Source organism: Mobula birostris, chromosome 9, assembly GCF_030028105.1.
Source record: "Mobula birostris isolate sMobBir1 chromosome 9, sMobBir1.hap1, whole genome shotgun sequence".
In the NCBI taxonomy this organism is placed as follows: domain Eukaryota; kingdom Metazoa; phylum Chordata; class Chondrichthyes; order Myliobatiformes; family Myliobatidae; genus Mobula; species Mobula birostris.
The window spans coordinates 146496407-146522805 of NC_092378.1; the positions used below are offsets into that span (position 1 = coordinate 146496407).

Consider the following 26399-nt stretch of genomic DNA (forward strand, 5'->3'; position numbering starts at 1 on the left):
GAGACCATGTATGGATATATCCGAATGGGAAGCAGAGTTGAAGTGGGTGGCAACTGGGAGATCCTGTCTGTTGTGGCGGACAGAGCGGAGGTGCTCGACGAAGCGGTCCCCCAATCGGAGGAGTTATTACCCTTCAACCATCAGGCTGCTGAACTAGCATGGATAAAGTAACTTCAGTCACCCCCACACTGAGGTTGCAAATGATTCCACAACCTACGGACTCACTCTCAAGGACTCTACAACTCCTGTTCTCAATATTCTATATTACTTATTTATCTCTTATTAGTGTTATGTTTATCTTTTTGTATTTGCACAATTTATTATCTTTTGCCCATTGGTTGTCTGTCGGTTTTTGTGTAGTTTTTCATTGATTCTATTGTATTGTGTTTTACTCTGAATCCCTGCAAGAAAATAAATCTCAGGATTGTATATGGTGACGTATATGTACTTTGATCTTTGAGCTCCGTTTGTTTTCCACGAATTTCCTGAATGCTGCAGTTAGCCTTTGGTGAGTTTTCTTGTGCCATAGGTGTTGAGTATGAATATCTGGGTTCAGACTCCCTGCAGTCCCAAAATAATCAGACAGATAGAGGGTTCAAAAGATTATGGGTCAAATGCAAGCAAATGGGACTGGCTTCAACAGACAATGTGGTTGGCCTGGACAAGTTGAACAAAGGCCTGTTTCTGTACTGTACAACTTTTTCACTCTAAAACAGCGGTAGAGACTTATGAAACGTCATTTTAATGTCCACAATGGTACGATGCTCCTTCGAAGATGAAGGGACAGCAAAACATTTACGTGTCATTATGGAGTCGTCAGAATTAGAATCCGGTTTATTATCACTGACAAATGTTGTAAAATTTGTTGTTTTGTGGCAACAGTAGAGTGCAACGTGTTGGCGCATGGCCAAGTGGTTAAGGTGTTGGTCTAGTGATCTGAAGGTCGCTAGTTCGAGCCTCAGCTGAGGCAGGGTGTTGTGTCCTTGAGCAAAGCCCTTAACCACACATTGCTCTGCGACGACACCGGTGCCAAGCTGTATCAGCCCTAGTGCCCTTCCCTTGGACAACATCGGTGGTGTGGAGAGGGGAGACTTACAGCATAGGCAACTGCCAGTCTTCCATACAACCTTGCCCAGGCCTGCGCCCTGGAAACCTTCCAAGGCGCAAATCCATGGTCTCACAAGACTAACGGATGCCTATAGAGTGCAATCCATTAAAAATTCTCTTGTTACATTAAGAATATAAAATACAAATCGTGCAAAAAGAGAGCAAAATGGCGAGGTAGGGTTCATGGGTTCATGGATCGTTCACACGGCTGAGGGGAAGAAGATGTTTCTAAAACACTGAATGTACATCTTCAGACTCTTGTACCTCCTCCCTGATAGTAGTAACGAGAAGAGGGCATGTACCAGATGGTGAGAGTCCTTCAAGATGGATGCCATCTTCTTAAGGCAGCACCTTTTGAAGATGTTCTCAATAAGACTATAACACACAGGAGTAGAATTAGGCCATTTGACCCATCGAGTCTGATGCACAATAGTGGAGAGACTTGCACCTGGCTGTCTACAACTAGATCATAGGCCTGGTCGCTGGACACTGACCCAGTTACGTACTGGGCTCTGCTGCAGACAGCGGTACCCAACTCAGCGTGGCACTTTCATCCAGAGGGCCATTGGTTTCAAGAAAGCATTAAAGTCACCTATCAAAAAACACTGCAAATGTTGATTCAGCTGTAATGTAATTGGAGGTCAGTTAGAGCCTTCAATTCAGTGAATTTGGCCTTGGTACATTTTTTAAGAGAAACTTTAAATGAGTTTGGCTCAGTTCAGTTAATATTTAAGATGTGTTGCTGGCTTGTAGGGTGGGTGAATAGTCAGTGCTTTTCCCAAGGCATTGGACACTAAATCCTGAGGTCAGAGGTTTAATGTAAGAGGGAAAAAATTTAAAAGGGATTCAAGGAACAACTTATGCACACAGAGGGTGGTGGGTGTATGGAACAAGCTGCCAGGGACAGTAGTAGAGGCAGGTACAATTAGGAAGTTTAGTAGATATTTGGAAAAGGTGCATGGATAGAAAAGAAAAGGCTTGGAGAATTATGAGCAAAACACAGGCAAGTGGGACCAGCTTGGATGTATGTCTTGGTTAACCTGAGTGATTTGGGCCAAAAGGCTTATTTCTGTGCTGTGTAACACTAGGACTTGTACATACTGCATGTTGAGTGTAGCCAATGGCAGACCAATGTGAAGTAACACGCACAAAATGCTGGAGGGACTTGGCAAGTCAGCCAGCATCTGTGGGGGGGGGATTAAACAGATGACATTTTGGGCTGAGACCCTCCATAGATTCAAGATTCAAGATTATTTACCATCATTCTTCAGTACATAAGTTTAAAGGAAATTAAATGATTGTTACTCTGGATTCAATGAAGCATAAAATACAGTAAGCAGAAGAGCAATCTTATAAAACACGATGTACAAATAACTGTTATATACATAGATTTGACTGTGTGTACATGAGGTGACTCTAGATGCTGTGTATGTAGTGGTGGAGTAGGTCAGTGAGTGGAGGTGTCAATCAGCCTGACAGCCTGGGGGAAGTAACTGGTTTTGGATCTGGTGGTCCTGGTATAGATGCTGCATAGTCTCTCCCCAATGGGAGTGGGACAAACAGTCCACAGGGAGGGTGGGTGGGATCCTTCATGATATTGCTGGCCTTTTTCTGGCACCTTTCCGTATATATGTCCTTGATGGCGTCCAGCTTTTTGAGATTCTCCCTGACTTGCTGAGTTCCTCCGGCACTTTTTGTGTGTTGTTCAAGATTTCCAGCATCTGCAGAATATCTTGTGTTTACAAAGTGATATGCAGTGGACTCCCCAGTCCAGTATTCCCAATCCAGAACATTTCCTTCCATTTACTCTGTGCCTTTGACAGACACTCCCAAGTCAGGCAAATGAGCCAGCTAGCTATCATCACTTGGAATTTCACCACCTCCTGCAAAAAACGGTTCACTCACTGTTTGTTTCCTTGTCTTAACAGTGGAAAGTAGAGAACTCTAAAAAGGAGTTGCTTGCCTTAAACAACGACACCACTTCCACTGGGAGCAACGGGATGAACCTGGTCCTGAGACATGGGGTCCTGGAAGATGGGGTTGGCTACACATTCAGCCTGAATGTCTCCGATCCACTCATGGAGAATGTTGGATTTGCATCGATATTTATCCCTCCTATTCACCTGCCCTCCGGGGGAAGCTGCCTGATATTCCCGACAGAAAACATCAGCGCTTTGACAACCAGCGTCACCTTCACCTGCACCGGTAAGCCGGCAGCTGAGCAGCACTGCCAGTGTCCAAACTCCTCGTACAGGAAGTAAGGGTGATTTCAGTGAACCTTTTTTCTATGTTCTGTGACCGCTGTGGAGAAAACAGTGAAATGTGTTTGTGTGTTTCTGCGTGGCGCCCCTGTGGTATGGCGGTTAGCGCAATGCTAGTACAGATCAGGGTGTTGGTATCGGATTTCAGTCCCAGCACCTTCTGTAAGGAGCCTCAGTAGGCCCTCCGGTGGAATGCATCGGTTCTCCCCGGGCGCTCGGGTTTCCTATCACTGTGAAAAGACATGCCGGGTAGGTTAACTGGTCACTGTAAATTGTCCCATGATTAGATTAAGGTTAAATCGGAGTTGTCGGGGGTTGCTGGGGCAGCATGGCTCAGAAGGCTGTAAAGGCCTACTCCGCGCTATATTGCTAAATATATGTCATCTCAAAATACATAAAAGTATCAAAATTAGAGGTTTGTCAGTCCGGTCTGCGATATGAAGGAATCTTCCATTAAAGAACACTATAGCAGTTAATAACAAAATTGACCATTTACTTTGAACTTTGAAGAATCTACAACTCATGTTCTCAGTATTATTTGCACATTAGTCGATCATCGGTTTTTGTTTAGGTATAGTTTTTCATAAATTATATTGTATTTCTTTATTGTGAATGCCTGCAAGGAAGTAAATCTCAAAGTTATACATAGTGACATATACGTACTTTGACAAAACTTGGAAAAAATTTTTTTGAACCTTGACGATTTTGTGACGTTTCTCCTTAACCTTCAGATAAGTTGTGTTGAGTTGTTTTCCGATCTTGGCAATCCGTTTGCAAATGTTGCGTCATCAAAGGAAGAGACATTATCAGTGCGCTGTTCCCTTGTAGTTTGTCCTCCGAATGCTTGACCTTTATATACTTATCAACCAGCTGATTGGTCATCGTTATGGAAACCCAATTGTGATGTGGGGAGGGGGTCTCTTCGCTGATTGCTTGCATACTGAACTCTGTGCGTTGTCAGGAATTTTGCCTGTGTTGGCTTATAAATGGGATCAAAGTTTAATTATCGGCTTATAGAATTGTTTGTAGAAAACCATGCTTCTAGGAATTCTCTTGCATGCCATGTGTTTGCTTGTGTGATAATGTTGCCGGAACTATGACCCATGTGCGGGTCGATGAGACTAGGGGAGTAACAGTCAGGGTCAGACTGTATTCCTTCAGATAGGTTTATTGTCATATACACCAGGATGCAGTGAAATTCCTTGCTCGCGTGAAACTCGGAGTCAAGAGTGTACACGTAAACAATAAGTGTAACAACAGAGTCATAGATCACTACAGCATGGTAATGGGCTCATCGGCCCATCTACTCCATGATGAACTATTAATCTGGCTAGTCCCATCGACTCACACCTGGACCATACCCCTCCCAACCATGTACTTATAAAAAGTTCTCTCAAGTGCTAAAATTGAACCTGCATCCACCACTTCTGCTGGCAGCTCATTCCACACTCTCACCACCCTCAGAGTGAGGAAGCTCCCCCTGACGTTTCCCTCAAATATTTCACCTTTCACCCTTAACCCATGACCTCTAGTTCTACTTGCACCCAAACTCAGTGGAAAAAAACCTGCTTGCATTTACCCTGTCGTTACCCCTCATAATTTTGTGTACCCCTATCAAATCTCCCTTCATTTCCTATGCCCTAGGGAATAAATTCCAAACCTATTCAACCTTTCTGTTCTATCATAACCTAATAAGTACAGCGATGAGCACAAAACAACAGAACGGTGTGAAGACTGTAGTGCAAATAGAAATGATGTGCAACCTATAATGGAGTAACTGAGGGAGGTAGAGTTGAAGCTACCGGAATATGGCTGCACTGTTGGTCTCACCTTCCTGTGGCTTCTTGTAGGTTGGGAGATGGCTGGCGTCCCTCTGGTGTACACCTTCATCCTTACTCGCTGCGGCGTCAGCGGCAAACACTGCGACGAGTTCTATGTCTACAAGGGCAGCAGATCGGAATATCGCGCCGTCCTGCCTCCTGGCTTCAGTTCGAACCGATTCAACGCGTACCTCGCCGTCACTGTGCAGAACCAGCTCGGGGCTTCGGTGGTGGCTTTGAACCGGTGAGGAAGCTCACGCTTGCTAATGTTGAATTGGGCTGTAGAATTGCTTTTTTTTTTTTTTTTTTTTTGTGGTATAACTCTCCTATGCTTGCTTGTATTTTTATATAATCATTTGTATATACGTGATCAATGAATTTTCCAGTAATTGAGGTACAAATGTTTCTGAGTTTTTCTGGAAAATTCTTGGTTTTAGTGGCAGGCACCACATTACTTGAATCTGACTGGTTAACTGTTATCAATGGATTTTTCTGTTATCTCCAGTCTGGTACGAGAAGACCAAGCAACACACACAAAAGTTGCTGGTGGAACTCAGCAGGCCAGGCAGCATCTCTAGGAAGAGGTACAGTCGACGTTTTGGGCTGAGACCCTTCGTCAGGATGCTTGAAATTCCAGCATCTGCAGATTTCCTTGTCTTTGCGATGAGAAGACCATGACTACTTTTTAGTCTCGTCTTTGTCATTTTAAGACTTCTCTTTCCTCTTCTTTGCTCTTGTGACACTTCATAAAATAGCAACAAATTTTACTCCTCATTCTTGACTTTCAAAGAACCTTTGGTTCATTAGGATCTAACACTGTGGATAAGATGATTTCTCATTTTCCTTTGAAGTTGACTCCTTTTCAAATAATGTCTTGAAGTTATTTAGAGTCATAGGGCATTACAGTACAGAAACAGGGCCTTTGGCCCATCTAGTCTGTGCCAATCTGTTATTGCCCAGTCCCATCGACACACACATGGACCATAGCCATCCAAACTCCTCACTTCCATGTACTTATCTGTACTTCTCTGAAATGGTTCATTTGAACCCGTGTCCACCACTTCCACTAGAGGCTTATTCCACACTTGCACCACACTCTGAGTTAAGAAATTCTCCCTCCGTTCCCACTTAAATATTTAACCTTTCACCCTAGTCTCCCCAGCCTCAGTGGGGGGGGGAAAAAAAAGCATCCTTGCATTAGCCCTATCTATACCCCTAATACTTCTGTACGCCTCTGTCAAATATCCCCTCATTCTTCTACACTCCGGGAAATAAAGTCCTAATTTGTTCAACCTTTCCCTATAACACAGCTCCTCAAGTCTTGTTAACATCTTTGTATATTTTCTCTTCACTCTTTCAGTCTATTAATGTGGTCTGGTTTGTAAGGTTTTTTTTACATTTAATCTAAAATCCCCAGGGATTTAATATCAAATTATTCAAAAGACTAATTTGTTTGATTTAGAATGGAAATATTCTCTCATTTTGACTTACCCCTGTTATAAGTTTGACAAATAAGGTTAAAGTTCCAAATAACTTGGATCAAATTTGTATCAAGGGTTTAACTTAGTTGACATCTCTGCCTTGATGCCTGCTGGGTACATTCCAGACAGTGAGACAGTTCAAGATCTGGGTCCTGAGCGACAAGATAGATTAGCCTTGTTAACCCCTTTGTCTTCTGAGCTTGTTAACCCCTTCGTCTTCTGAGCTTGCTTACATCGAGTACAGTTCTCAGTCCACAATCTCCCTTGGTCTCTGCAGGTCTGTGGTTATCAACATCACCAGCACCCCCAAGGGCTTTCAGAGTCTCACCGACTGGATGGAGCTCGAGACCGAGACCAAGCTACAGGAGCTCTTGAAACAAGGGGATCCCCAGCCTACTGTGGAGTATGCCCTCGCCCTGGTTACTGTGCTCAATGAGGTAGTGTTCTGCTCAAGGATTCCCCCCCCCCCAACCCAACTCCATCTGTAATTTTGCACCCTCAGCTCTTTGGATGTGAACTGTAAGTCCCTGCAACTCTGCTGTTGTCCATCCCATCATATTCCTTCACAAGACCTGTCACTTCTTGACACCCCTCTGAATTTCTCTTCCTTTGTCTTTATTTTCGGGTAGGTAGTCAAAGAACTTATTTTTCCTGGGTGGAAGTAATTTTCAGTTGAGAGGGGAAAGATTAAAGGAGATACATACATATCGGATGGCACTGTGGCGTAGCGCTTTACAGCGCAGTGATCGTGGTCAGGATTCAAGTCCTGCCACCATTCGTAAGGAGTTTGTACATCTTCCCCAACCATGATGGTTTCCTCCACGTGCTCTGGTTTCCTCCCACATTCCAAAGATGCACTGGTTAGGGTGAGCAAGTTGTGGGCATGCTATGATGGTGTCGGAAATGTGGCCACACGTGTGGGCTGCCCTCAGCACCGTCTTCAGAGTGTGTTGGTTGTTGACGCAAGCAATGCATCTTGCTGTATGTTCTGATGTTTCAATGTAATAGGCCTCCGTAGGTCAGGGTCGACGGTAGATGTTGCATCCTAGCTGCCTAGATATGCAAGCCAAGGCAGTACAATATGTTGCCCATATTGCAAGCACCCCCTCTCCACACATCTGATGAACCCAGAGGAGCAGAAGTGATCGATACACTTTTGCACCAGCAGCATCACGGAAATTGCCAGTCAGCATTGAACTCAATGTAGGACTGCCTTAGTGACTCCAGCTCCAGATTTCTCCCTTGGGGTTTACTCCCGAAGCTTCCCCCATGAGTGGGTATAGCTGAGAGGCAGTGGATGTCTCAGATCAGAGTTTTCCTTCTCCTAGATGAGCTGCCAGCCACGCTGTCAAGCCCCGTCTGCCCAAAGTGACTGGTTTAAGGCATCAGTAATCCTCTTTTGCCCCTTTTCCAGTCCATAAAAATGGTTCTGCTGGGCTTAGTAGCTAAGCCACTCATGAAGGCCAGGAGCTGGACTTGGTTGTCAGAGCCTATTTGAGGTGCACGTCATTGGGAGCATTTAATGGGTAGTGGGAGCTTATCCCCACTACCACCGCCTCCTGGCGATAACAACATTAAGGAAGCTGTTTGAATGTACACGTGACAAATAAAGCTAATGTTTACTTGGAAAGTTTTTTCTTCAGAGTGGTGGATGCCTGGAATTCACTACCAGGGTGATAGCGAAAGCATATTTTTTTCCTGCGGAGCATGAAGAAAGCTCACCTCTGTCCCAGGATACTGACGGACTTTTACTGCTGTACCATTGAGAGCATACTCACCAACTGCACCTCAGTGTATGGCAATTGTCCCGTATCAGACCGCAAAGCACTCCAGCGTGTGGTGAAAACTGCCCAGCGGATTATTGGCACCCAATTGCCCACCATTGAGAACATCTACCATAAACGCTGCCTGGGCAGGGCGAAAAGCATTATCAGGGATGCATCTCACCCTAAACATAGTCTTTTTACTCTCCTCCCAAACGGTAGGCGCTATAGGAGCCTCCGCTCCCGTACCAACAGGCACAGGAAGAGCTTCTTCCCTGAGGCTGTGACCCTGCTGAACCTCTCATCACAGCACTAAGCAGTATTGCACCCATATTGTACTGTCTCAGTACTTTTATATTTGTGTGCTGTAGCACTTTTTATTCGCAGTTATTTTGTAAATAACACTATTCTTTGCACTTCTGGTCAGATGCTAAATGCATTTCATTGGCTTTGTATCTGTACTCGGTACAATGACAATAAAGCTGAATCTAATCTAATCAAATCTAAATATAATTGAGTCGTAGCAGACACAAGGCCTATTTCTACTTCTTATGATCCTTTGTGGTTGAGAGAGGAGAATTATGTGCCGTGAATTGACGTTAGCTTGCATCTTACCAACTGCACATATTCAAACCTCCCCTTGCAGTACGAGAGGAGCAAGAGCTACCAAAGGGAGTCAGCGAACGAGACCATCAGCAGGATTAACATTCGCAGTAACATCACGCTGGCCCTCACTTCACTGAAGGTCACCACAGTGGATGATATTCAGCAGATCTCGGCGGCACTGGCCCAGTGTACGGTAAGGGTTCACTCGTTCTCTGTGCGAAATGTAAGGACAATGCAAAAGGGAGTAGAGAGAAATGGCAGTAAAGATGGCCCAGGAGACCCAGGACCGTCACTCACTCAGAGGGATTAAGCCCCAAGTCAGCTCTGCTGGAATACAGACTCAGCGCCCCATTCTAAATTCCATTACATCCCTACTATTTACACTTACTATGACATCTAAAACTTTGACAAACTTCTGTAGTTGTGTAGTGGAGAGTGTATTGACTGGCTGCATCACAGCCTGGTGTGAGAGCACCATTGCCTTTGAATGGAAAATCCTACAGAAGATAGTGGATTCGGCCCAGTGCATCACAGGTAAAGCCCTCCCAACCACTGGGCACATTTACGTGAAACGCCGTCATAGAAAAGCAGCATCCATCATCAGAGACCCCCTACCAGCCAGACAGTGCTCTCTTCTCACTGTCGCCATCAGGTAGGAGGTACAAGAGCCTCAGGACTCGCACCACCAGGTTCAAGAACAGTTACTACCCCATAACCATCAATCAGGCTCTTGAGTAGAAGAGGATAACTACACTCATTTGCCCCATCATTGAGATGTTCCCACAACCAATGATCTCACTTTAAGGACTCTTTATCTCATTATTTCATGTTCTTGTTATTTATTGCTATTTATTTATATTTGCATTTGCACAATCTGTTGTCTTCTGCAGTCTGATTGATCTTTCATTGATCCTGTTGTATTTGCTATTCTATAGATTTTGAGTATGCCCGCAGGAAAATGAGTCTCAGGGTTGTATATGGTGACATATAGGTACTCTGATAATAACACTTATTTGAACTTTATTTTATTGGGAGACACTGCCTCAGGAAGGGAACGTTGATCATTAGGGATCCCCATCATCTGGGCCGTGCCATCTTCTCACAGCTACCACAGGTTAGGAGTTACAGAAGGTTGAAGCCCCACACCTCTAGATTCACGGAGAGCTACCTCATTTCAATCATTTAGTTCTTGAACCAAACAGCCCAGCCCTAATCACTGCAGATTAGCAAAACTATGACTACTTTGATCACCTTGCACCAAAATGGACTTGTTTCTTTCAGTTCCAATTCTGTTTTTCTCTTGTAAAATTGTGCATAATTTATATTCCATCTGTGTTTATTGTGTGAATGCTGCTTATTCATTACTATATCAAAGTTGAGTTTATTGTCATACATGAAACCACCTGGTTTCCTTGGCTACGTAAATCCAGGGAACACACACACCAGTCCCGCCAAACCCGTGCGATTGAGACAGCTCTCCCACCCCAAAGCCCGGTTTGTGTGGATGCTGTGTGATTTGCTACCCTGTTACAACGCAGTGCCAAGAAATAACAGACAGCACACTGCAAACGATTAAAGGAATTTAATTATTAATCTTAACCTAATTAAAAGGTTAGTAAAGAAAAGAAAGAAAAACAAAAAGGGCCCTTTATAATTACACAGTCGAACGTGCACAAGTTGGAGCTCAACTCTTCCAAAAGTCACACATATTCACTGAATCTCAGTAGAGCCCGGCACCTTCCTCCACCGAATCACAGTCCCCCCACCGGGTCGAATCCTACGACCGGTTCTCCACAGCATCTTCTCTCTTCCTTCCCGCCGAACAAAAGACCCAGCTCACATTCCAAGGCACCCGTTATCTCTAACGATAGCCCAAACACTGCTTCTACAGAAAGACCATTACATTAGCAGTGAAACCTTTCCCACATACACTCAAGTACATATATGCACAGGTGAATTGTCATACACCAAATACATGGATACAATGAAAAACACACAGCAACATCACAGGGAAAATATTTAGAAATTAAACATAAATTATACACAATTTTTGCAAGAAAGAACACAATTAAAATGAGGTGCACTTTAGTGCAAAGTAATAAAAGTCACTGGGGATGCTGCTGTAAGTAGCTTCTCATTGCACCTCTACATATATTTACTTGTGCTTATACAATAAACTTGACTTTGACTCTGATCAAATCTTTGGTCCTTGACCTTCAGTCAGTCAAGAGGAGGGAGTACTCTGAGAAACCCTTGTCTCATCTTCAGGGGGTTTCCTGATTAAAATGAAATTGCACAGCATTTGTGAAAAAGCAAGTTTGTCCTCTTCTCATTCTACCTCGCCTTTCTTCCAGGTGATCAGCAGGGAGTTCATCTGTGGTGAGTGCCAGAAGGAGACACTGTCAGCACTGGACAACATGATAACGGTCCTTCAGAAGGAAATGGGACAGGGTAAAATGACACCCACCTCCATCGGTGATAACATCCTCGACACTGTGGGTAAGTGCCGACTCGGCCAAGAAGCCGAACCAGTCGATCTGTCGTTCATGATAAAACTCTGCCATCCAACCTGCAGGTCTTGGTGACAGCACAGCGCAGTTATCGGCAGGTCACCAACCAAATCCACATGCTTCCTGATATTTACACCCATTGAGAGAGGACACATTCTGAGTTCTGTACGTCATACACAGGTGTGTAGATTTACGTACTAAGACCGAGGGCATCTTTTGATACTTCTGTTTCCCTTATTCTGGCTTCCTGCTCCTTCTTGGGTTCAGCTGCTTCACCACTGGAGGTAATGCCCAGATAGTCAGGGCTTTTAAGATCTGGAATTCTCTTTCTAACACCTATCCGCTGCACAACCCATAATGTAAACATAGGTAACGTAAGAAATAGGAGCAGCAGTATGCCATCTGGCAAGATGCTCCCTGACTCGCTTCATTCCTCCAGCAGATTGCTTTGGTTCCCAACCTGGGCTCCACAGAACCTCCCTCGATTAACAGCAGGGGTCCATGGCGTGAAAGAGTTTGGGAAACTTCAGAACATAGAAAATAGAACAGTACAGGCCAAGAACAGGCCCTTCAGCCTACAATGTTGTGCAGACTAATCAAATGGCTAACTAAACTAATCTCTTCTGCTTGCACAATGTGTGTATCCTTCCATTTTCCTCACAACCAAGTGCCTATCTAAACGTCTCTTAAAAGTCCCTAATGTATTTGCCTCCACCACCACTCCATGCATCCACCACCCTCTGTGTTAAAAAACTTGCCCCTCACACCTCAATTTAAAATCAGCCCCGCCACCACCTGAAATGCCTATCCTTTGGTAAGTAGATTTTGAAGTGTATCGGTTTATTTTTATTTATAGATGCAACAGGCTTTTTTGGCCCAATAAGCATGTGCCTCCCAATTACACCCAGGTGAACAATTAGCCCATTAACCAGTATGCCTCTGGACTGTAGGAGGAAACCAGAGCACTTGGAGGAAACCCATGTGGTCTGGAGGCGCTATAATAACGTTACACTAACCACTACACTACCATGTCACCCAATTGCTCCAGGTTCCAGCAAGTTCAGTCATTTGTGTCTCCGTGACCTTGAATTTAGCTCCACTTTCTCCCGGTTCCCCTCTGCCTTTTACTTTCCCCATTTATCAGCCCTGACCATGGTTCTCTGGGACAGTGGTTAACAGTGGTCTGAGAGAAGAAATTCCTCCTCACCAAAAGGAAGTTGTTCTTTTAGAGTAGACAGAAGAGATTCTGCAGATGCCAGATATCTGGAGCAACACACACACAAAATGCCGGAGGAACACAGCAGGTCACATAGAACATAGAAATCTACAGCACATTACAGGCCCTTTGGCCCACAATGTCATGCCAACTTTGTAACCTTCTCTAAGCTCCATGTACCTATCTAAGAGTCTCTTAAAATACCCTGTTGTAACCACCTCTACAACGGTCGCTGGCAGTGTATTCCACACACCCACCACTCTGTGTGAATCTCGTAGCACCTATGGAGAGGAATAAAGAGCCAACGTTTAGATTATGAGAACACTCAGTCCTCTTTTATTGTCATTTAGAAATGCATACATGCATTAAGAAATGATACAATGTTTCTCCGGAGTGACATCACAGAAAACAGGACAAACCAAAGACTAACACTGACAGAACCACATAATTATAACATATACAACAGGAATTCTGTAGATGCTGGAAATTCAAGCAACACACATCAAAGTTGCTGTTGAACGCAGCAGGCCAGGCAGCATCTCTAGGAAGAGGTGCAGTCGACGTTTCAGGCCGAGACCCTTCGTTAGGACTAACTGAAGGAAGAGTAAGTAAGGGATCCCTTACTCACTCTTCCTTCAGTTAGTCCTGACGAAGGGTCTCGGCCTGAAACGTCGACTGCACCTCTAATTATAACATATAGTTACAGCAGTGCAAAGCAATACCATAATTTGATGAAGAACAAACCATGGGCATGGAAAATATAGTCTCAAAAGTCCCTGATAGCGGGTGGCAAAAGGGAGAAACTCCCTGCCATAAACCTCCAGGCACCGTCAACTTGCCGATGCCTTGAAAGCAGCCGAGCACAGCCGACACTGAGTCCATCCATCCGAAAACTTCGAGCTTCCGACCAGCCTCTCCGATACAGCCTCCTGAGTGCCATCCTCTGCCGAGTGCCTTCGACCTCGCCCCGGCCACTGAAACACGCAAAGCCGAGGATTTCGGGGCCTTTTGCTCCGGGGATTCCGGTTACCACACAGTAGCAGCGAAGCGGGCATTTCAGAAATTTTCCAGATGTTCCTCTGTGCTCTCTCACATCTGTCTCCATCAAATCAGAATTGTGCACGGTCCCCTACTTGACAGATAACAGACACAGATACAGGATGAGACCTGTTGTAGGGTTTCAGTATGAAACATTGACTGTTTATTCCTGATGAGGAGTCTCAGCCCGAAATATTGACGGTTCATTCCTCTCCATAGATGGTGCCTGACCTGCTGTGTTCCTCCAGTGTTGTGTGTGTTGCTGTTAAGTGTTTGCTTTAAGTTTTGACATCAGAATACCTGCCTGAGCAGAAAAGCCTAACCAGTCGCTTTGTCTTGTAGGTGGCCTGATTGATATCACTAACCAGTTGGTCCCGGTTGTGAATAAGGTGAACCAGCCAGTGGCAAGTAAGCCTGAACTGGTGGCAACCAAGGCTTACGATCTGTCCATGAAGTTGATGCAGATTCTGATGGGTACGCGGGTCCTGAACGAAGAGCCCTTGAGCGTGTCGGGTGCCAGGATGCGGGCTCAGGGGAAGCGCGCTGATCCGGGCCACTTACTCTGCTTCGCCAACAAGTCCGGCTGCCAGTTCTCTATCCCGCCGTCCTTCAACAGCGTGTTCTCCAACATCAGCGACGTGACTCAGGTCATGATTCTGGTGGACTCCAACCCCTTCCCATATGGCTACATCAAGAACTACACCATCTCCAGCAAGGTGGCATCCATTGAGTTCAAGATGGATAATGGCTCACAGATCCCGATCGAGAGCTTGGACTCTGAGAAGGCCATTACAATTACAGTGTCTGCCAACTCTGCAGTGAGAAATGTCACTGTTAATACAACAGTTATCGCCCCACGGAAGTCAGTAATGGTGAATATTACATCTAGGAACTTAAATAAAAGGGCTGGCCTCCATATTCAGATCACATATACAGTTTTAAATGGTATGTATGGCACAATTGAGTGGTTTCAGTGCACAGGAGCTTGGGATGTGATGCCTCCTCATTCATGACTCGTGTTTCTCTAACCGTTCAGACACAGATTCCAGAACTTCCACCAGGACGGAAGCTGAGCCCTTTATCCAGGTCCTCCTCCACAATTCGACAAAGCCAAGTGAGCATAGCTACAAGGCTAAGAAGAGGATCTACTTGCAATCCGTAGGAGGAGCAGATCACAAGTTGTACACCTTCTTCTTGTCCCCGGAGTAAGCAGTTCTCAGTTATGCATTTGGTCCCTCGAATGCAATCCCAGGGGTGGTGGCAGAGGCTGGTGCAAAAGGGACAATTAATGGACTCTTAGATAGGCACATGGATGTAAGAAAAATGGAGGGCTATGTAAAACCATAAGACCAGGAAGCCATAAGATATAGGAGCAGAATTTGACCTATTGACTCATTCCATCATGGCTGATTTATTTTTCATCTCAACCCCATTCTCCTGCCTTCTCCCCGTAACCTTTGATATCCTTACTAATCAAGAACATACCAATCTTTGCTTTAAATATATCCATTGACTTGACCTGTGCAAATGAATTCCACTGATTCAACACTCTCTTCCTCCTCATCTCTATTCTAAAGAGACATCCTTTGATTCTGAGGCTGTGCCCTCTGGTCCTCATTACTCGCTTATTATTGGAAACATCCACTCTACGTCCACCCTATCCAGGCCTTTCAATATCCCTTTTGCCTCCCCCCCCCCCCCGCCCTTTCCTTCTCCCTGGGCCTCCTGTCCCATGATCCTCTCATATCCCTTTTGCCAATCACCTGTCCAGCTCTTGGCTCCATCCCTCCCCCTCCTGTCTTCTCCTATCATTTTGGATCTCCCCCTCCCCCTCCCACTTTCAAATCTCTTACTAACTCTTCTTTCAGTTAGTCCTGACGAAGGGTCTCGTCCCGAAACGTCGACTGTACCTTTTCCTAGAGATGCTGCCTGGCCTGCTGAGTTCACCAGCAACTTTGATGTGTGTTGCCTGAAGTTCCAGCATCTGCAGAATTCCTCGTGTTGACGCTTTCAATATTCAGTATGTTTTATGTAAGAATGAAATGTTAGATGGTCCATGAAGTAGGTTTATATAGGTCAGCACAACATTGTGGGCCAAAGGGCCACACTGTCCTGTACTGTTCTATGTTATATATTTATTGGTATTTCCTCAGAATCCATAGCCACCCAGCAGCTCACTATCCCATTCATATAACTTAAAGCATTACAGCGCAGTACAGGCCATTTGGCCCTTGAAGTTGTGTTGACTTTTTAACCTACTCTAAGATCAATCTAAACTTTCACTCCCACATATCCCTCCATTTTTCTATCATTCAATTCAATGGTTGAATGGTTCCATTTAATATCAGGATGTATACAATATACAACCTGAAATTCTTACTCTTCACAGACATCCATGAAACAGAAGAAACCCCCAAAGAATGAATGTCAGAAAAACGTTGGAACCCCAAAGCCCCCCTCTCCCCCTCCCATGCACAAGTTGCAGTAAAGCATCAACCCTCCCCCCCCCCCCCCCACTCGTTCCAGCAGGAAGCATCAGCCACCACTCTCCAAGCAATAACAATCCGCCAAAGAGACCATGATCTAGGTCCATCAAAACCTGCAGTCCTTCGACATGTCACACGCTCTCTCTCTCTCACTCTCACCAACAAGGGAGAAAGAGGTGTCGCCCCTTCCACAGAAAGAGGGGAGACCAGCAGTGTTTTGATGTTACTGTCTGCAGTGTTGTTGATATTGTTATATTTCTGAATCCTTCCCAGTGGTTATCAGGGACCAGACTTTACTGAGTAAGTTGGTTATCCCTTGGTGTGATGTAGGATGGGCAATGGGTTAATGAACGTCAGTACTGTTTCAACGCTCTTTCAGTGTCTCTCCGAGTTACAGGAGAAAGACCGTGAAACAAGCTGCTTCATGCCCTGATGAAGGGTCTCGGCCCGAAACGTCAACTCTTTATTCCTCTCCATAGATTCTGCCTGACCTGCTGAGTTCCTCCCACACTTTAGGGTGTGTGTTGAAACAAGATGCTGCCTAGATCAAGTGCGTGGGCATGTCCTCTATAAGAATCTTCCTGTGGGTGTCTGAGTGTGTGTGTCTTGTTTGTTGCTGAGCATGTTCTGATGTGTCTGTAGCTAAGTGTGTGTATGCACTTCTGCGTTCATCTGTGTGTGTCAGTAAGTGTTTTTTGTATTAAGTATGTATGTATTTGTGCATGTGTCTATAGGTGTGTTGTGTGTGTGTGTGTGCCTGCATATACACACCTGGTGGTCACTTTGTTAGTTACACCTGTACACCTGCTCGTTAATGCAAATATCTAATCAGCCAATCATGTGGCAGCAATTCAGTACATAAAAGCATGCAAACATGGTCAAGAGGTTCAGTTGTTGTTCAGGCCAAACATCAGAATGGGGAAGAAATGTGATCTAAGTGACTTTGACCGTGGAGTAATAGTTGGTGCCTAACGGGGTGGTTTAAATATTCAGAAACTGCTGATCTCCTGGAATTTTCACACAACGGTCTCTAGAGTTTACAGCAAATGGTGTGAAAAACCAAAAAAAAACTAGTGTGTAGCGGTTCTGTGGACAAAAATGCCTTGTTAATGAGAGCCCGAACTGTTGACTTCTTACTCCTCTCCATAGATGCTGCATGACTTGCTGAGGTCCTCCAGCATTTCGTGTGAGCTGCCTGGGTTTCCAGCATCTGCAGACTTTCTTGTGCTTGTTAATGAGAGAGGTCAGAGGACAATGGTCAGACTGGTTCCAGCTGACAAGAAGGCATCGGTTACTCGAGTAACCACACGTTGCTGGAAAAGCATCTCGGAATGTTGAACTTTGAAGCAGATGGGCTACAGAGGCAGAATACCACAACTGTACCTAATAAACTGGCCATCGAGTGTGTGTGTGTATATAACTGTATATACAGTGTGTGTGTGTGTGTGTGTGTGTGTATATATATATATATATATATATACACACGTATGTGTGCGTATACGTGTGTGTGTGTGCATGTACATGTGTGTTTGTGTGTGTGTGTGTTTGTGTATGTGCACCAGCACAGGTGTGGGAACAGCTAACTCATGGTTACAATCCAGGAAACTAATTATTTAATTATCCACTCTCTTTATAACTTCAGTACGGAGGACACAACGAAAGACTATTATCTAAACATCACCAACTATTACTCCTCGCGCTCTGTGCAAGCGTCTGTCGGTGTCTACACGTCCCTTTGCCAGTATTTCAATATGACGTCAATGAGCTGGAAGACAGATGGGATTTTGCCTTTGGAGGACACCACGCCGGACAACGCTGTCTGCCTGACTCAACACCTGACTGCCTTCGGAGCAAGCCTGTTCGTGCCACCCAACTCAGTCGTGTTCATCAACCCTGTGAGTAACAAAAAGCCACCGAAATCACTCATTGCTGCTTTGTTTTGGTGTTATGCTCTTCCATAGCTCCATCAACGTACATCACTGCCAGCACCATTGTCATTACATTTTAAAAAAATAGGCCATTTGGTTCATCGGGACAATGCTAGCCCTCAAAGCAATCCCAGCATCCCATTCAAAGTCAAAATCAATTTCTTATCAGAGTACATTTATGTCACCATATACTTCCCTGAGATTTATTTTTTTGCAGACATGTGCAGGAAAATAAAAAATACAATCAAATTTGTGAAAAACTATATATAAACAAAGACTGACAAACCAATGTGCAAAATACTTAATTCCTCTCTTTAATTTCCTGTGGCCTATTGTTTTTCACAGCTCCCACTGACTTGTGGGATCAGATTAGAGCATAAGATATAGGAGCAGTAATAGGCTGTTTGACCCATCGAGTCTGCTCTCCCATTTCTTCACAGCTGATCCATTTCCCTCTCAGCTCCAATCTTCTGCCTTCCCTTCGTATCCGTTCATACCCTGACCAATCAAGAACCTGTCAACCTCTGCCTTAAAATACACCCAATGAATTGGCCTCCACAGTCGCCTGTGGCAAAGACTTCCATAGATTCACCATTCTCTGGCTGAAGAGATTCCTCTTCATCTTCTAAATAGATGTCCCCCTCTGTTCTGAGGCTGTGTCCTCCAGTTTTAAACTCCCCCACCACAGGAAACATCCTCTCCACATCCGCTATAGAGAGAGGTTGGGGAGTTAGGACTTTATTCCAAGGAGACTAAAGGGTGACTGCATAAGCAATGCGACTAGCATTGTCAGAAGCCCCTCCCATCCTTCCCACAAACTTTGACCTCCTTCCATTAGACAGAAGGTTCTCGCAGCACGAGAACCAGAGCTGTCTGACTGGGGTAACAGCTTCTTCCTCCAGGCTGTTAGACTTCTTAATGCCCTGCTGCCACCCAGCGCACATGCGTGCCGTGTCTGAATGCCCTCCAGCCCTTCTCACTCCCCAACTCACAGGCACGCTCTCATCCTGCACTGGTCACTTTTATTGCTGCTGTTTCACATATGAATATGTTTGTGGTAATACTATACGGTGTCACATAAACATGCACCTGTCAATCTTCAGGCCATGACACTCAGGAACTTGTGCTAATACTACACCGTGACCACACGAGCTGGATCATAACTATATGTACTGTGCATGACTATATGTATTGCGTTCCAGAGGAACACTTTTGTTTTGATGTATGCATATGTACTGGTGAATGACAATTAAACTTCAACTTGAACTTCTAGAGGTGTATGAAGCCATAAAGGTGCATAAAGGCACTCGGCCTGTTTCTCAGTCAAAAGGAAGCAAAATCTAGAGGGCATAAGAGGAGAGAGATTTAATAGGATCTTGAGGGGCAACTTCTTTTTTAAATATATATGGAATGAGCTGCCAGAGGAAGTGGTTGAGGCAGGTACAATAATAACTTCTAAAGGACAGTTTGACAGGCACATGATAGGAAAAGTGGACGGGTTCCCAGCCTGGGGTTCACAGACCCCTCGTTTAATGGCAGGGGTCCATGGCATAAAAAAAGGGTTGGGTATCCCTGGTGTAAGAGAATGTGGGCCAAACATGGGCAAATGGAACTAGCTTGGGTGGACATCTTTGTCAGCATGGATCAGTTGGGCTGAATGGCCTGTTTCGACGCCTCATCCTCCTCAAACCTCCCCTGCTTGACCAAGGTTCTGATTATCCATCCAAATACTGCTTGTGGTTCAATGGTAAATTATGTCCAGAGACGCTTATGAGAAGCAATTTGGGGAGGTGACACTGCTGTCGAACATCCAGTCGCAATTGTTTCATCTGCCAAAGAAACTGAGGTTGCAATGCTTCACTGAATTGGGATACAGCTCCTCGGGTCAGGCGTTTGGACGTGGGAGAGTTTTCCCACAACTGTGTTGCCGCCCTAAATGCTGGCAGCACATCTGTGGGACAGAGGCTAATCCAGATGAGTAACGTTTGTCCTCCATCTGCACTTGGCTGTCGGCTGTTTGTTCCTTTCCATAGTTGTTGCCAGGTCTGCTGAGTTCCTCCAGTATTTTTGCGTTTATTGCTCTGGATTTCCAGCCTCTGCAGAATCTCTTGTGTTTATATCGTGCTTCCCTTGCTCAGTCTGAAACTAATATTTACTGGGATGTTCACACTTCTGACATGAATTGTCCACAGTGCACGTGCTCTCTCAGACCAAGTGCTGGAGGAACTGAACGAGTCAGGCAGCATCTATGGAGCAGAATAAACAACCATCCCTTTGGGCTGAGACCCTTCCATCAGGAATGAAAGGGGAGGGGTGAAAATCCAGAATATGAAGTGGGGGGGGGATGGGGGAAAGAGCACAAGCTTTCAAGTGACAGGTGAGATCAGATATGGGGGAAGGGGGGGTGAAGTCAGAAGCTGGGAGGTGATAGGTAGAAAAGGTATAGGCTGAAGAAGAAAGAATTTGATAGGAGAGAACAGTGGACCATGGAAGAAAGGGAAGGAGGTGGGAAACCAAAAGGAAGTAATGGACAGGAGAGACCCTTCTTCAGATACCCTGTATATATAGCTCAGTCTGTCACAGGAAAAGCTCTCCACACTGCTGAGCACATCTACAAGGAGCGCTGCCACAAGAAAGCAGCGTCCATCATCAGGGTCCCCTACCATCTAGGCCATGCTCTCTGCTTCAGGAACAGTTGTTACCCCTCAGCCATCAGGCTCCTGAACCAGTGTGGATAACTTCACTCACCTCAGCACTGAACTGATTCTACAATTCATGTTCTCAATATTACTTAGTGACCTATTATTCCTATTATTTTGTTTTATACTTGCACATTTTGTTGTCTTTTGCATATTGGTTGTTTGTCCGTCTTTATGACTATTTTTTCCATTGATTCTATTGTGCTTTTATGTATTTACTATGAATGCCTGCAAGAAAATCCATTTAAGCTTAGTATATGCTGACATATATGTACTTTGATAATTTACTTTGAATTTAATTACGTTACCTGAGGGGTAAGGGAGAGTAGAGACCAAGAGTTGCCCGTTATGATTGTAATTTGTCTCATGACAGTTGTATTGTTTCCTGCCCCTCGTTGCTCTTGAGCAGAAATTGACCATTCCACAGGGCATTTGACATCTCAGCTACATTTCAGTGGGACAGAAGTCACGAGCAGACCAGATCAGATGAGGCTGGCAGATTTCCCCTCCTGTACAACATTAGTGGACCATTAAGTTTGTAGGGGTCATCAAGACTAGATGTGTTAGTTTTAGTGCCTGATAACTTAAATTCTACAGTTGCCATGTTGGGATTTGAACATTTCTCTCGGGTCATAGTCCACCGCTGCTACCTGTAAAAAGTTTGTATGTTTTTCCTGTGACTGTGTGGGTTTCCTCCAGGTACTCCGGTTATCTCTCATAGTCTAAAGAGGTAGCAGTTGGTAGGTTAATTGGTCATTTTAACTTGTCCCGTAATTAGGCTAGGGTTAAATCGGTGGGTTGCTGGGTGGAGTGGCTCAAAGCGCCAGAGGGGCCTATTCCATGCTTTATCTCAGTAAATTAATACTGCAAATACATTTCTGAGGATATCATGTCCAGCAATGTCATCACTAATGCATTACCATGTCAAAGATGTCACTCTTAAACGTAATCATAGTCATAGAACACTCCAGCATAAAAATGTGTTCTGCTTAAACATTTAACTTTCACCCTTAACCCATGACCTCTAGTTCTCATCTCACCCAACCTCAGTGGGGGGAAAAAAAAAAGCCTGCTTGCATTTACATGTGGTAGACTTAATCAACTCAGAGATGCATCACAGCTTTACCATTTACAAGCTGTTCAAAGCACAACACAAGACCAAACAGAATTTAACAATGATCATAAATCAGAGTATTGAGTACAGGAGTTGGATGTTATGCTGAAGTTGTATAAGATGTGAGTGAGGCCAGGTCCTGTGTGCAGTTCTGGTCATTGAACTGCAGGAAAGATATCAATAAGATCGAAAGAATACAGAAAAACTTTGCAATGACGTTTTGGGGCCTTGGGGACCCGAGTTATAGAGAAAGGTTGAATAGGTTCGGACTCTATTCCCTGGAGCTCAGAGGAATGAGGGGAGATTTAAAAGAGGTTTGCAAAAATGAGGGGTATAAATAGGGTTAATGCAAGGAGGCTTTTTCCACTGAGGTTGGAGGAGACTAGAACGAGAGGTCAATTTTTAAGGGCAACCCGAGGGGGAAACTGCTTCATTCAGAGGGTAGTATGAGTGGGGAGCAAGCTGCCAGTGGAGGTGCTGGATTTGGGTTCAATTGCAACATTTAAGTGAAGTTCGGATAAGTACATGGACGTGAGAGGTATAGAGGGCTATGATTCACATGCGAGCCAATGGCACTAGGCAAAATAACAGACTAGATGGGCTGAAGGGTTTGTTTCTGCGCTGTGGTGCTCTATAACTCTAAGTACATACAGAAATATTAAGACAGATGATTAAATCCCTGATCAAGATGCCTTCAATGAGGACCCATGCTGTGGAATTTCCTCTTTTAAACCTCTCCACTGCTCTAGTTCTCTCCTTCCACGTACAATATCAAAACTTTATTGCATTAGAGGGAAACAGCTGTGAGGAATTAGGGTAACTGTTAATTAAATTAGAGATTTTTTATTATTTGCTCTCATTTAAATGATTTTAAGTGATTGTTTAAACATTTTTGCAAGTTTGGATAGACGTTCAAAGCTCTTTTGAATGTTTCTAAATGTTAAAACATTTTTTAAATGTTTCAGAATGCTAGGCCGGCACAGTAGCGTAGCGGTCAGCACGACGCTTTATAGTACAGCAGACCCGGGTTCAATTCCCGCTACTGCCCAAAGGAGTTTGTAGGTGGTTTTCCTCTGGGTGCTCTGTTTCTGCCCACAGTCCAAAGACCTACCAGTTGATAGGTTAATTGGTCATTGTAAATTGTCTGTGATTGGACTAAGATTAGATTGGGGGGTTGCTGGGTGCTGCAGCTGTAAGGACCAGAAGGGCCTGTTCCATGCTATTTCTCAATAAATAATAAATAAAACCCTCAGAAACAATACTTTGACAAGTCAGCTAAACTAGGGATTGGAACTTAGTCAGCTGAGGACATCCTTCAGCTACTTATCAAATGGTTCTTGTTCTCCACCCACCCGTCCATCTATATAACGTTATTGATGCACTGTGTCCAGCCCTGGCTTTGGTTTCTGGGACTCCCTGCAAGTTCTAGTAACCATATACCAGCCTGAGATTCATTTTCTTGCAGGCATTCACAGTAAGACAGAGAAATACTGTTGAATCGATGAAAAACTGCACACAAAGACCGACAAACTGCGTAAATACAAAACAAAATAAATAATATTTAAACATGTAAATTTAAAAAATCTGAGAACATGAGTTGTAGAGTCCTTGAAAGTGAGTTTGTAGGTTGTGGAAGTAGGTTGAGGGTTGAGGAGAGTGACGTTATCAATGCTGGTTCCGGAGCCTGATGGTTGAAGGGTAAAGGCTGATTTATACTCGTGCGTCAACTTAACGCCGTAACCTACGCAAATGGCCTACGCGCGTTGTGAGCATTTATACTTGTGCGTTGGTGTGTCTGCATCGCTCTGCAATATGGGCACGTCACGCATGAGCACACACCTGCCCGTGCAAGGCTTCGTGGTCATGGTAGTCATTCTCGGGGAAAACAAGTTTAAAGCGAGCGTCTTTTTTTGTAAAAGCGAAATGTGTCCTCCATAATTTCGGAGGTCTGTAAAGCTTTATGGAAAGCATTGCAGCCAGAGTTCCTTCCTTGCCCTTCAGTCGGCCAATGGGAAGCTATTGCAGTGTAGGAGGAAATACGATGCTCCCAGGTGGACCAATCACAGTTGTTGCGTTCCGCGTTGCCGCGACGCGTAGTTACATTTTTGGAGAGGTGCGCGTCAGGCTACAGCGTAGGGATCCCCGTAGGCTTTGCATAGGGTTCGTGGCGACGCCGTACCTACAGCGTCAAGTTGACACAGAAGTACAAATCAGCCTTTATAGTTGTTCCTGAATCAGGTGGTGTGGGACCTAAGGTTCCTGTATCTCCTGACTGATGGTGGTAGTGAGAACAGAGCTTGGCATGGATGATTAGGGTTCTTGATGTTGGATGCTGCTTTCTTGTGGAAGTGTTGCTTGTAGATGTGCTCAACGGTGGGGAGGGTTTCCCTATAATGGAATGGGCTGTATCCATCAGCTTTTGTAGGCTTTTCCGTTCAATAATAGATTATTTAGATAATTGAACAATACTGGAACCAGGTTATATTCCACCCTGTTTTATATAGTTGCTCCTGTTACGCTCTACTTTAGCCCATATCTGAGGTACTTCACTGCACCATAGGCAGATGGGCTTCAAAAACCAAGGGCCTAAGCTTCAAACCTGGCAGGACTACAAGTTGACGAAAGTTAAGGCACACACAGATTCTGCACGCAATAAACAGCACACGCCACAAAATGGTGAAAATTCCTATTTCTGCGGCGCCACCAAGAAAGGCAACTCGTGCATGCAGCTCTGGGTGGCATCAAATACTTCCTGTTTCAGTCTGCTGCTGCTGAGAACCACAACTACATCTCAAAGGTACAATCTAATAGACAATAGACAACAGGTGCAAGAGTAAGCCGTTCGGCCCTTCGAGCCAGCACCGCCATTCACTGTGATCATGGCTGATCATCCACAATCAGTATCCAGTTCCTGCCTTATCCCCATAACCTTTGATTCCGCTATCCTTAAGAGCTCTGTTCATCTCTTTCTTGAAAGCATCCAGAGATTTGGCCTCCACTGTCTTCTGGGGCAAAGCATTCCACATGTCCACCACTCTCTGGGAGTTTTTCCTCAACTCCGTTCTAAATGGCCTACCTCTTATTCTTAAACTGTGGCCTCTGGTTCTGGACTCACTGATCAGCGGGAACATGTTTCCTGCCTCCAGCGTGTCCAATCTCTTAATAATCTTATATGTTTCAATCAGATCTTTCTTCGCAACCATCCACGAAAACAGAGGAGTTTCCCAAAGAATGAATGACAGTCAAATGTTAGAACCCCAAAGTACCCCCCACCCATGCATAAGTGGCAGCAAGCAACAATACCCCTGCCCCCACTGGGGAAAAAAAAGCATCGGTACCCACCACCGAGTACTCAGGCGTGAGTAAAATGTGAGTAAAGCAACAGCGAAGACACAGACTTGCAGTTACCCCAAAGACTTTGCATTTCACTTGATATTTGATGTACCACGGGTTCTCTCTCTCCCTAATAAGAGGTGTCTCCATTTTCACAGCAAGTGGGGAACACACAACAAACAACTCGCTGGTTTACGATGTTAAGAGTCTGCCACGTCACTTTTTTTCGAGCTTTGGGCCCAAAGATCACAATCATGAGTCTCTGGGCACGCAGCTGCAGAAATTCCAACTCCCCCAACACCACAAGGATCTCCTGTCATGACACCGACCCTCGATCTGCCCATCTCCAGAGCCCCGAGTTCCTTGGCTTACAAAGCCAAGCCGAATACTTAGGCAGAGCCCTTGGCGTGCCGAACAACAACGGCCGGTTATGAAACCCTGAGAGCGGGTCCCATTCCCGCAAAGAAGCATAGTCAGCGTGTAACTTCAGGTCAGGGTCTTCAACAACACAACTCTGAACAGGAAAAATAAAGATATTAAAGATAGAAATAGAGCTGTTTCCGAAGATGCCAGCGAAGGAGTTGCTGTTTAGCCCCATCATCACTCCACGCCACCTTCTTCTAAGGTCTGTACAGTTAGTAATGTTGTTTCAATGTGACTAAAACATCTATCACTACTTGAATTTGATGGAGATTGAGTGGACTGTGGTTGATGATGCTGGCATTCTTCCCCTTGAAACGGTGGAAACAAATAGCTAAAATTTATTTTAAATATTGAATTCCCTCCCGAAACCTCTTCATCTAAGGAAAGGATAGAACGCTACAGCACAGAAAGAGCCTCTTTGGCCTATTTAGTCCATGCTGAACTATTATTCTGCCTAGTCCCATTGACCTGCTCATGGATCATAGCTCTCCCAGCCATGTAATTTCTCTTAAACATTGAAATCGAACCCACATCCACCACTTCTGTTGGCAACTCATTTCACACTCTCACCACCTCCTGAGTGAGGAAGTTCCTCTCAGGTTCCCCTTAAACAT

General features: G+C 44.8%; 1 protein-coding gene across 5 annotated transcripts in view; it reads left to right on the plus strand.

Moving 5' to 3' along the window:
- Positions 1-26399, plus strand: part of pkd1a (polycystic kidney disease 1a) — a 291165-nt gene that overhangs the window by 148212 nt on the left and 116554 nt on the right. For 4 of the 5 annotated variants that reach the window (XR_011887311.1, XR_011887313.1, XR_011887312.1 and 1 more), the window contains exons 19-26: positions 3036-3312; positions 5219-5432; positions 6947-7106; positions 9079-9231; positions 11393-11537; positions 14145-14747; positions 14839-15007; positions 17931-18183. Coding sequence is in view for 1 of the 5 variants with exons in the window: in XM_072269063.1 (XP_072125164.1) it covers positions 3036-3312; positions 5219-5432; positions 6947-7106; positions 9079-9231; positions 11393-11537; positions 14145-14747; positions 14839-15007; positions 17931-18183 (1974 nt within the window). In the remaining 4 variants the exon portion in view is untranslated. The remainder of the gene's footprint in view (positions 1-3035; positions 3313-5218; positions 5433-6946; positions 7107-9078; positions 9232-11392; positions 11538-14144; positions 14748-14838; positions 15008-17930; positions 18184-26399) is intronic. The other variant, XR_011887314.1, reaches the window with a different exon arrangement.